This window comes from Acanthaster planci, linkage group LG20, assembly GCF_054643075.1.
Source record: "Acanthaster planci isolate LZ-2023a linkage group LG20, COTS_SCS, whole genome shotgun sequence".
Classification (NCBI taxonomy): Eukaryota; Metazoa; Echinodermata; class Asteroidea; order Valvatida; family Acanthasteridae; genus Acanthaster; species Acanthaster planci.
The window spans coordinates 817,059-829,607 of record NC_141796.1 but is presented as its reverse complement, the minus strand read 5'-3'; the positions used below and the strand labels follow the sequence as shown (position 1 = coordinate 829,607).

Genomic DNA, 12,549 nt, shown 5'->3' with positions numbered 1-12,549 from the left:
TAAAATATTTCCACTTTCAATCGACCAATTGGTCTTTTTTTCCACGAAATTTCTCAATTTTAGAAATATTCCTAGAAAAATGAGACACTGTATACAACAGGCGAGAATCTCGAGAACTACACAGCACAATCACTTTTATCTAGCTAGATTTGTTATTCGACTTTCCTGAGTTATTTTAGGCACTTCTACCCAGCAAGATCTACATGTACATGTATGTATTTTGATGACGTGAAAACCGATCCACCCACGTACCGGTACACTGCGTCCAACGGCCTGGTACTCGCGTACCGACAAAGTACAGTATATGTACATGGAAGTTGTACATGTACATGGAAGTTATGCGTCGGAGCCGGTGTACGTTTTCATGTGGTTCGCCATGCGTGTGTAGTAAATGTCAAACTGGCGATAAATACCGTGAATTTCAACATTTCCTGGCAATGTTATAATGAAAGATAGATCTCGATTTAAAAAAAAACTTCATGATAACTTATCGTACTTTTGTTTTCGTACGCTCACGAGGCTGTAATTTGAGATCTTCCGGAATAAATGGAATTGGGGGTGAGTCAGGTCAATATGCAAACGCGTCCAGTCGGGAAGAGAAAAAAAATCTAGCGGAAAACCATCACGCAGCAAATCTAAAACCTTCACGCCTTTCTCCACCACGGATACATTGTAAAACTTCCAGTTCTTTGTTTCGAGCCTTCAAAATTCGCATCAAAACGTAAACAAACAAACGCTTACGAAAGAACTTTTTACAAAAATCACTAGTTTTGACCATTCGAGAACTATTTCTCAATTTTATTTTCAAAAATACTTTAGGAAAAGGCCACATCTTACCATGAACATATTTTGGGCAGGTATTTTTATTTCCAAAAAGTGAACATAAGACGTAAATTTCATGAAATGGAGCAGCTGCTTGCCTCTGGTGCGATGATTCTCAGGGCCCTGATTATGTACGCAAATGGCCGTAAAAATGGGATATGCTTGGTTCATAAATTCCCTCTGGAACATACTGTGTGCTATCTACGTACGATAGCTGTTTACTACGTGTGGCTTAGCTCGCTGTGCATTGAACTGCGACATTTTAAGTTATGCAAAGCCACGTGAACGCAGGTCGATGCCGTTTCACAGTAGTCGTTTGTCCACGATTTTCACTCTAAGCACAGACTTAAAGCAGTAAACTAGTCACTCAGTACGCCTAAGTAAAACAGGTCTATATGTATATGTATGTAGGTGTATCAACGTTGACAAGTTTCTGCGATTAGAAATTACTATACGGTGTTTTTTTTACTTCATTAGAATCGTGGCTTGTTCAGACACTGATCTGCACAAAATTTACACAGCCATAATATTAATAACAAGTGTCTGTGAAATGTTTATCAGCTACATTTCTGTTAGTCAAGTTTTGATCATAAATATTGTTTAAAAACTTTTTGACTTTAAGTAATACTTTAAAGGGTTTGTGGGAACTAGGAATACCGTGTCTGAGGTACCAACAGGAAGTGAGTACAGCCTCTGTGTGTACATGATAGTTTGATTGGATGAGTTAGCGGTCTCATGGTACTAGTTTGATGGGTTTGGAAAGCTTATTGTGTGGGCGGAGTCGGGGGTGGATGAGATAAGAATGAAGTGTGGACTCCAGGGGGGTAGCTGGCAGAGTCCTCAGCTACGAGCACAGACACAAGCGGGCGGACAGCTTGCCAAGTCTGGGTGTCGATTTCCCCCATCCGTGACTTCATGCCGATGTGTCATTTTACTAGGGCTAGTGGGAAAAATGTCACTGCGATAACACCACGCGATTCTTCCGTCGCCTGTTTGGAATTATCTTCAACTGCCCACACCGTCCACGCGAGGGGCCGGGACCATGCCATCTTATCCTTGGACAACTCGAACACTCGCGGTATACTGTACATCTCCTCACTTTCCGGCTTAAAGGTTCGTGCTATCACGCTAAAGAACCAGTTCTCAGTAGCTTCTGTCGCAGCTTTGCAAAATTGGAATCACCCAAGCGGGTTTTTTTTTACCATGGGGGAAAAACTTATTTGTTCCTGAATCTGCAACATAAAAGACGAAACTGAATTCTCCAAATCGAAGCCGAATTGTGCGTGATCATCTGTGATCAAGACTAACATCTGCTTAGTGTAACATTTCCTGCTCATCAGAAGCGAGAAATCTGTCTATGTAGGTGACATTTCCAAACAACGGAGACTTCTTAAATGAGCCCTTTGCGAGTTAAATTTGAATAAAATCTGGTACACTCAGTCATCTGATAGCACATAAATATAACAATTTGAATTCCCCAGACTAAAGACGCGTGTTGCTATACCTCGTGATTCGGGGCATCTCTGGAATGGACTGGTTCCTTTGTGCCCTTCTTATCCATTGAAAACAGTGTATTGAGGCAAGGCGTCTCTTACGTAACTAAGCAAGAGCTTGCCCCGAATCGCAAGGTATAGCAACATTGTCTTTAGTATATGGAAAGTTTAAGTCGTTATGTTCACATGAATTTGAAGACTTCAGTGTACCAGATTTTATTCAATTTAACTCGCAAAAGGCTTATTTCACGAAGCGGCTTTTAGCTGAAAGGAAACACTCAGTAAATTATTTGCTGAGTAAAAGCTACTGGTGAGCTAGAGTAGTCACATTCTAAATGCTAAAATCCACACAAAATGCTTACACACGGAGAACTGTTTGCCTGCACTGCACAACCGGTTACCAGCCAAGAAGTAGTGCTTTTGGTATGTAACTGGTTCTCAGCGGTTTCCATCAGTCTCTTGTTATACTCTGCTTCTGATGTGAAATTAAATTGGCGGTTGCCGGTTCTCCTCAAGGGATCGTCTCATAACTTGGTTTGCTTGATTCATTAAGACGGCGTACAATTCTAGGACACGAGGGATCCGTACGCAAAGTGGCTCGCCACATTTCCAGATGACTTCAGACAAGGCGCACGCAGTGCCAAACAAGGGCTGAAACTCCAGCGGAAACTGACTCATAAAATAGCCGCTCCTTGCTGGGCAGAGATAACTCATGACCTTAAAAATCAATGTCATTATTGTTTCCGCTCACGCGCTGAGGGCTTGGCCCGACGGATGTTTTATGATATCAAAGTTGCAAGATTGGATACATGTTTCAAATTTAAGTTTCAGGCTTCTTCATATGCATTCCTGAAGATGTGAGAAAAAAAATAACGATAGTGTCGTAGAAATCGCGAGACCAAGGCCTCGGAAAGAAACCCCTTAATTGGTCTGATATTTTTTCAGGTGTTAGATGTTAGACAAGATAAGGACAAAAACCCAACAAAACATGATCTTACAAGATCATATTATACTGTTCGCTCCGAGTAAAATTAAGTGGCAATTTCAGGAAGCTGGTGCCCGTCAGTTCAGCCGACTGACCCGACCAAACGGGAAGGGAACTCATAAAATGCCTGGCGGCGCTAGTCTTTCGGAATCTGTGTAGCGCCCTCAAACCTTTTGTGGTCCTGATACGGCAAACGTGCCTCGTGTGCACGCAATACGATTTTCATCAATAAGCCTCATTTTGTTTTTAAAAAATCGTAATCTGTGTACAAGGGGCAGCGACGCTGTAGCATAGCGGGTGTGGAAGGACTTAGGGGTAACTCTGAAACGCTGACGACAGGAGCAAATTGAATGAAAATGGATTGTGCAAATTGGAATGGGATCGTCATAAACACCGATGGTGAAATGGAAGATGAAGCGTCGAATAGTCGAACCTCGTTAACAAGAGGTCCTTTGGACTTGGCAGATTACCTTGAAAGAACAGGAACCTTGTATTTTGAGGAATAAAAACAATGAAGACCACAGACACGGCACCTCACAGTTTCCCCCACTACATGTATATAAACGGAACACTGTACTGTATTGGCGGAAATTACACCTTTCAAAGAGCCAACTTTGCCATGCATCGTCCGTTTTTGTTGCTATAGACTAATCCGATTAGACGCCATAACTGCGGCCCCGCACTCACACGCACATTCTTCAGCTAGACGCGCGCGTGCATTTTGGCAAATCGCGACACCCCATTGGTCGAGGAGGAATGTAACGCGCGCGTTCCACCTGTCCACGCGCGTACGGTTGTGCCACTGCAGTAATACACAACATGTACTGTACAACTGACTGCGTTATTAAAGGGGAAACGAGAAGCATGAAATGGTCGTCGACTACTCAAGACTTGCAACGAAGTCTGTGGGCAAGACGTTCCACGCATTTAAAGAAAATGTCACCACCTGGGCCGCTGCCGAGTGCACAGGGGCTGGCGTTGCCATAACAGTGTAGCTAGGGCAACAAGAGTCTTCCATGACTCGAACAGGAAACTGTCTTGACCCGAAACCGGAAGTCTGAACTCGAACACTGAGGTGACTTTGCAATTCTCCCCCCCCCCCTGAAAGCAAACCTCTCTTCCCAAACAGGTGTCTGACGACAGGGCAGACATGGAGAACCACTACACTTTGAACCAAGACTGTCCAAGTACACGTAGGCCTACATGTATCTTGCGTACTTCCAAAGGCTTGCACAGAAAAACGGCAATAACCCATATTTTCATTACTTGGTCTATTTCTTTAAATTTTAAATGCCATTGTGAAAACTGTTTCAGTACCCATTTACAGATGAGCACAAAACAGGCTGACATGTTAAAAGATAACTGTGTTGAGTGCCTGGGAACCAGACAGTTTGTGCACATTCACATGAAAACTTGTGCAAACCCAAACACTAGAGATGCACCCACCACTGTGCACACCCAGTGTTTTTGCTCCACGCGTCGTGCGCAGTTGCTGGGATGTAAAGCGCCCTCTCTTGTTAATACGTGGAGGTCATTAATCATGTAAAGTCATGTAAAGTACTGAATATCACAAAGAAGACCGTCAAAATCAGAAGTGTACGATGGTACTTGCCGGCCTCCATCCAAGGATTCACAACCTTCGGAAATGATCATTTTTGCAATAAAATGCATTGAATGCAAAATTTCTGCGTTACTTCCGCGACAAAGTTTTTCAAGAAACTACGCTGGGTAAATTAAAAAGATTAACTCACAGGTAGTTCAATAAGGTTCATTTTCTTGCTTGCCAAAACACCTCCTCAAATATTTCCACACCAAATAATCACAATAAACATAAGAACTGGAATTCTCTACAACTGAAAACAGAGCCTTCTCTTGTTTATTTTTCAACTGAAACCCCAAAACAATGTCTTCTTCACATCATACAGTTTACAACAACTGGCTGGATGTTAATGAATTTCTTGCTGAAGCGACCGTCCCGCATGAAGTACCCCGAACGGCTCTGACGCGGCGCGGCTTACGCCACCAGGGCCGACGCTGTGGATGACTCACTGGAAAAGTAAGACGGGGGGAAAAACAACAAACAAGAGCGAGCATTTAGAGGGGAAGTGGGAGACACGTGCCAACCAGGCCAGGTGGGCTACGGGTACAGTACGGTGGGCGCGAGGGGCGAGGGAGGGAAACAGGAAATCAAATTATGAGTAAGGGAAGGGGGGAGGGGAGGGAAATGGCACGTGGGTGGGAAAAATAGAAGACACTCGGGTGGAATTGATGAGCAAGTAACAGACGTCTTATAGATTCACGGAGAAAAAAAAGGGTGCAATAGATTGTGATTATCCTGTAATATTCACAGGTTTTGAAGCGCCCAGCCGAGGGATTCGAAAGAAGATTGAATGGTGGGGTAACAGCCCTGACCCAGGATTGACCCTTGACCTCCTGATGGCAATCACAGATATGCCCAAATTTGGCCCCAGACTTGGGTTTACTGGTGTGATCAGAGATGGGACCCAGGATTTGACCCTCCGCTTGACCAGACACTACGGACAGACGGGATGAAGGATTTGACCTTTAACCTCCTCAGGGTGATCACAGACATGCCGCGAGATTTGGCTCGAGACTTGGGTTGACTGGTGTGATCGGAGACTGGACTCAGGATTTGGCCCTTGACTTGACCGGTCACTACAGACAGGATAGAGGATTCGACCCTTGACTGGACAACAGTGACTCAGCACCCTAGATTGCCTCTGGACTTGACCAGTTACTACAGACTGCACCCATTACTTGATCCTTGACCTAACCAAGATTTGACCACAGTGACTAAAGTCAGGACTCAGACATGTCAACTCCTCAAAAAATTTAGAGCTTAGAGGGACCTTTGTAAGAGTGGCCATCACTAAGGCACAGATCTCTGAATACTGACTGGAGAGCATGTCAAGACCAAATGGCTAGACGCAACCAAGCACCATCATAGGAGACCCAAAATGTGCATTATAGAGGGTTTGCATGGCTGCCATCTTGAGGGCCAGTGCTTTTGTTTCAAAGGAGGGTTCCCTGTGGAACAAAAGAACTGCCCTGCAAGATGGCCTCATCAGGAGACTCAAAATCTTAGTCACAGCAGGCTGTTGTGTGAGTTTACTTATATTTACACCCGGGGTTACGAGACAAACACTTTCCGTGTCTCTGTGAATTATTTAGTTACTTCTCAGTAGTTTGATGCTGCTCAAAAACTTGGTAAAAATTGCAGCGTGTTACATCACAGGGAATGTGTGGGCAGCTATCTTTGGAGGGCCAAAACTTGAGCCGCAGAGGCTTCGTTTCTGTGTGCTTGGCATTATGGGAAACGCGCTATCCAGTCAGCGAATGGAGATGACTGTGATCAGGCGAGGGGGCACTCACTATTTCCAGTTGGGCGAGAGGATTCGCTTGGCCTTGTAGTACCGAGCCAGTCGGTGGATGCGACTCTCGATCAGGATCAGACGGAATTTGGAATCCTTGTCCTGGAGGCACAATAAAAGAGTTGGATTTCCATCAATCAATCAAACCGTTCATGGCAAGAACAGTTACAACAGCAAGCCACCCAATGATCACCTTGGTACTCATTAAGACGGCCGCTGGTGGCTTTTAGACGATACAGGACCTTGAGATTCTAGACTTTTTTTTATACGACATACATGGCGGGTTGTCCAGCACTCTCCTTTTTGAAGAGCGCCACCGTGGGGGCGAGCCTTGTTTACATGTCGACACAGATGCCGAGGATGTTTTTTTTTCCACATTTCTTTGTGTCTGTTTTTTATCATTTAAATGTGAAACTGGGCAAGATTAGGTGAAATGTAAACGTGTTAGCCACAAAAAATTAGTTTTATGAACAAAATAGGCTGAGACGTATTCTATTTCAATAAAACATTTCCTTCATGCCCAGAGCAAGGCCCCGAGAGGATTTTCAAAAATTAATCTTCCGCCGCAAGAACCTTTTAGCGCCAAACTGACGATTTACAAATTGCCCCCAAAGCAAAATGAACCTTGCTAGGCTTCCCTCTACCTTTCGGTTCCTCTCCAAGTGTCTTCGCACAGCCACCGCCTTCTTGATGAGGCAGTAGAGGTCCTCAGGGAGGGAAGGAGCCAGGCCCTTGGCCTTGAGGATGCGCAGAATCTTGTTGCCTGTTACGAAGCGCACCTGGGCCACACCGTGGGAGTCCCGCAGGATCACGCCTGGGAGGGGGGTCAAACGTCTCATGAGTTCATTCCTATCACATCTGCATCGTTAGGGCTCTCAAGCACTTGCCAACAGTAGTAATCGACGTTGCACTTTTCAACAGAAAATGTCGACTTTTTTTAAGTTTACAAGGAAATCTCTGTAATGTTATCGTCTTCCCTTTCGTCACTTTATGATTCATCTCCGTCTCCATTCATGAAACCTCCATGAATTTTGGGGGCATTTATCAACAGGTGGGCCCCCATCTGGGTTAATTATTTGATATGAAACCCCCCTCGGCCTTATTAGGAACCATCCTCAGTCCTCCCCAATCCTCTGATTTTCGACATGAAAAAATTGCATTCAGCCTCAATCCTCCAAAATCCTCCAAAATTTGTTGAAAATGTTTTCTGGAGGTGTGCCTGCTGCCTCAGTCCTTCAAAATCCTCTGGCAATTCCTCTCATTATGTTGAGGCAGTGCGAATGGCATTCTTGAGCAGTATGGTTGAGTCAAAAGAAATATCGGGCTGAATTTGTGCTTGACTTAGCAAAAACAACACAAGGTCTAATCCATGACCTTCACGCGTGACATCCTTCACTGCACTTTTGCAATTCACCCTCAATCCTCCAAAATCCTCCAAAACTACCCAAAGGATTTTAGAGGATTGAGAAGGGTTATGGTTAACCCTAACCCTCCAAGGGTGCTTGGCCAAAAACCCCGCCAGAAGCTTCAGACTGCATTATTTGTCAAGGTGGCTTGCCTGCCCGGTCTACCAAGATCCAATGGGTCAACTCTCTCCAAGGCCTAACAGCCTGGGAGTCTGTGGTTGCCAGTCACCACAAGATCCAACAGGTCAACTCTCTCCAAGGCCAAACAGCCTGGAAGTCTGTGGTTGCCAGTCACCACAAGATCCAACAGGTCAACTCTCTCCAAGGCCAAACAGCCTGGAAGTCTGTGGTTGCCAGTCACCACAAGATCCAACAGTGGCATTGTTCAATGGGACTAGCTCTCATTGTCTCAACATGGCCAGTTTGTTCGGCTGCTGTTGATTGCTAAGTGCATCAAAGTGCATCAGACTTGTTCACCTGATGCGCTATGCTGCCTCTGTCTGTGTTAGAGTTAACCTCTAAAACAAGGCTTATATTGACAAGTTCTACTTCATTTATTAAAGTGGCACATGGACTGAAAGCTGACCAGTTAGATTGAAAATCACTTGAATAAAATTACTCAAGCAGTTTAGACAATATTTCTGGTATTGATCCGGATATATCCTTACCAACACCTGCACAAAGTTTTGCTCGATGAAAAAGTTTTTGTAAAGCAGAAATTTTCTTTGGTCAAAAAAAAGTCTGTGTTAAAAAGTGAATTCTGAATGACTTACCGATCTGCGACGGAGACAGACCCTTCTTGGACAGCTTGAAGATTTGTTCTTTCACATCTTCAGCAGACAGTTTCAGCCACTGTGATGACAAACGAATGTCAGAACTATCAATACGATAAACTAATGTAAGTGGAAAAATGGAAGAAGAAATTTCCTTTTTACAGTCGAATCTTGTTACTACAAAATCCGCGGGACCTAGTCGAGACGTTCATTGTATCTGAAATTTGTTGTACGCGGAACGCAGTGCAATGCCTTAGGTGTACTGTAGGAACAGGTCTTACTGTGTACAATCCCATGTACAATGTACATGTGGACGCATTGTACACGTGAACGTGGTTGACGTTAATGCCAAAAAGATCTCTCGGTTATGACAAATCAAATACGTTGTGATGGGTTCAGAAGAATAAACTTCACTGTCATATGACAACAAGTTTAATGTAGATGTGAGATAAAAAGCAAATGCATGTCAAAGCATCGATCCAGGGATTTTTAAAAGACTTTCGATCGCCATGGATGAGGACGGAGCTAACTTTACGGCATGCACATGTAAGCCTGTGTGTACCTGCAAGAATGGGAAGGTTGGGTGTGGCGGGAACCAGTGCAGCTGAGCATATTTTCAACGTAGTGCGATGCATGAATGCTCGTTATAAATGGGTGGTCAACAATGGTTTCTCAGGCAACGGAGTCACGAAAACCTTTCGTGGTACCACTGTACCAGGAATTTCGTACAATGCAATTTCCCTGTAACAGATTTTTCCCCCACAGAAATGTGCACATTTTCGCTGTGACCAAAGATGTGTGTTTGTTATAACCGGAATTTTGTTGTGGCCGATTTCGTATTAACGAGAGTCGACTGTATTTGGTGTAACACTCGTAGCATTTAGCTTTTAAACTGCTCCGTTTTGCTAGACTGGTTTGCTGTCATAACAACAGAATATAACAGCAGGTAGCCACCAATGACCAAAATAAAGCATGATGTCATGTTTGGGATGCCCCATCTCTGATCAGATGCAGCATGCATGTCTGTTGAGCTGGTGTAACCAAAGTTGTGCAAAAGTGGGTATCAAGAAGCCAAACATACCGAGAAAGGTTGAGGATCTCTTGAAATTAGGTGCATGCGAGGGAAAACGTGAAGCGAAGCAAGACATTTGTGTCCAACTGATGGTTGCGAATATCCATGATACTATCTAAAAATCAGCAAAATGGGTCCGGAAAACTGCAACCAATTTTTGCAAACTATTTGGAATCCCCCCCTTGGTCATGTGACTATGGTGGCTACTAGACCCAAAGATCTTTTTTAAGAAATCTTTTGATCTGGGTACCGGACTACCGTTACGGCCTAACACAGAACCACTGTAAAGTACTTTATCCTGTTTGGATTATGGTTTTCCCTTTGCGGCAAGCCCTGCACAGAAGCAACGTCAGTGCCAGTTTTGGGCGTGGCTAAATATCATAGATGGCAGATTGAAAACCTTTTGTGCAAAGAATACCAAGTCTGCATGACAACTGACTCTAGGACACATTACCAAGCATACTTACCGTTGGTACACTGCGACGGTAGGGCAAAGCGGAGGCGGAGATGCCCTTTCTGCAACAGACAGGAGAATGCCGATCAGTTGACAAGTAATCCACATTACTCCAATTACATATTAATAATATAATTAATATTAATCAATATTAATCAACTCAACTGGACATAAAAAAATAGCGAACGTTCTGTCACATTTTGTTCTTGGTTGCTTGCATCTCATTTTTGAACAAACTCATTGATATTTTTAAAAACTTACTAGTTTTATTTGCTATATGTGGGGCTGTTTTTACAGTTTTCAATTCAACAGCATCAGGCATAAAACAGTAAAAAAAATATTATGGAAAAAAGTATGACACTAATTGTAGTAGTTACAATGACATGATTGATAGGGCACAAAGCTAAATTTAATATGGGCGATTCACAGTAATGCGCCTCTAAGAGTTTGTGACACGTTGGTTAATCCCAGCGTATGAAATCTGTTAACCCTTTCCAAATGCGCTACGGCAGTATGGGTCAACAGGTTTTGTGCACTGTGATTGGCCACCACCATAAACATGTTGCAAAATCTTGGAGGTACACTATTGTGAAACTCCTGTATTGGCAAATACATGTAATTCGGGGAATACTTGTTCTGTAGCGTTATGGGTTAAATTTAACTTAGACTGAATAAAAAATACAGCGCCCTCATTGACATTGTCAACTGAAAATGGCTACCTTCGGCGAGAAACTTCAAGTCGCCCTGAACACAGCGACTTTCTACCCTAATATCTCTCTCCTGTCAAATCCAAGTCCCTGAACACCCCATCCATAAACACCCATACTGAAATAACAGTGGTAAATTCAATTCTTTTTTGTTATTTCTTTTTCAATAAAGGTGATATTTGACGACAAATTTAACCCACCCTGGAGCGTGCATGCGACCCATGATGGCAGATTGTGTAGAAAGACAGAATCACGTGACCCAACCTATCACCAATACTTTTTAACATGTTTGAAAGCTTGCCCTTATTTTGCTACAAGTAAAATTAAATAATGAGTGTTACATTTCCTCTATAGTAGTTAAATTCGTTCATTTTGGCAAAATAATGAGTTTTTAAAGACTAGTTAAATAACAGAAGTTTAAGTGGTTCGCTGTTTACCTTTTTAGTCGCAAGCCAGGGGGCACTTATCTTGTATGTTGTGGGTTTACTTTAATTCCGTGTATTTCGCTCGGACTCTGACCCTGGCACGTACGGCACGTGCAATTCCGAGTAGAGCACGTGTCTACTGTACTGTACATATGTGCATATACAGTACATGTACATGTACATAAATCGTGCTTGATTCGATAATCCGTCCACAGTTCAAGTTCCCTTTTTCATGTAAGTCCACGGACACTATCAAAATGATCACGCATGAGTTCCCATATTATCATAGAAATGTACATGTACGTGCATCATGCACAGCCTGGGGGTGTCATCGCGTCTATAGCGCGGAAGGCAAGTTTCCTGGGGAGAGAAGGCCCAGCACAGACGGTACCCCCAAATTGTGCCGGGTCCGCGCGTCAGCCCCGCTAGTCGTGGGGTGCGGGGAGCCGCGCGGGGCCGCAGTCGGAGGCCCACACTGAGTTCAAGTCTGGCCGGCCGGGCCGGGGGGGGGTATTTAGCAGAGTCAAGTTGCCGACTTGTGACTTGTTCGCCAACCTCGTAAAAATTGGAAATCCATGGTACACTGCATTTCTGCTTCAGGGGAAATGCCGACGGCCAACGTATGAAATTTATTTAATCGAAGCTCTGGAATTAATTATTGGGGGGTGCCGCATACCCCCGCCCCCTACCACCACCAGTGGCGTAAATTTGTGTAGGGGGTGGGATGAGTGACCTGAAAATTTGAAAAGCGGGGGGGGACAATATATGACTCAATATAGAAGTCCATGTCTATGATATTAAGGTATTTGTAATATGTATTCGCCATGACATACTTATGGCTTGTTAAACTTGTTTTCTCCTTTAATGAGTGATACTGAATGTATTTTAATCGTTGGCAATCTAAAAACTTCTTCAGAATCCACTTACATTTTGTACTCACCATAAAAAGTAGCCGGGAACGATTCTATCTGCTCCGAGCGGACAAACTGAGGGCGTGTATTTTGCAACGTACTCGCCGCA

General features: G+C 43.8%; 1 protein-coding gene across 1 annotated transcript; it reads right to left on the bottom strand.

Moving 5' to 3' along the window:
* Positions 1-5,143: 5,143 nt before the first annotated feature.
* rps13 (ribosomal protein S13) lies at positions 5,144-11,374 on the bottom strand. The gene is made up of 6 exons (XM_022228009.2): positions 11,305-11,374; positions 10,411-10,459; positions 8,872-8,950; positions 7,337-7,506; positions 6,694-6,794; positions 5,144-5,348 (listed from the first exon to the last, which is right to left on the bottom strand). Exons 1-6 carry the CDS (start codon positions 11,325-11,327, stop codon positions 5,315-5,317), a joined length of 456 nt encoding a protein of 151 aa, XP_022083701.1. The 5' UTR covers positions 11,328-11,374; the 3' UTR covers positions 5,144-5,314.
* Between the last annotated feature and the right edge of the window lie 1,175 nt (positions 11,375-12,549).

Coding starts and splice junctions, on each gene's coding strand:
- rps13 (XM_022228009.2), bottom strand. CDS start 11,327: ATGGGTCGCATGCACGCTCCAGG. Junction 8,951..10,410: donor ACCGTCGCAGTGTACCAACG/GTAAGTATGCTT, acceptor TTGTCATCACAG/TGGCTGAAACTGTCTGCTGA. Junction 7,507..8,871: donor TCTGTCTCCGTCGCAGATCG/GTAAGTCATTCA, acceptor CCCCCCTCCCAG/GCGTGATCCTGCGGGACTCC.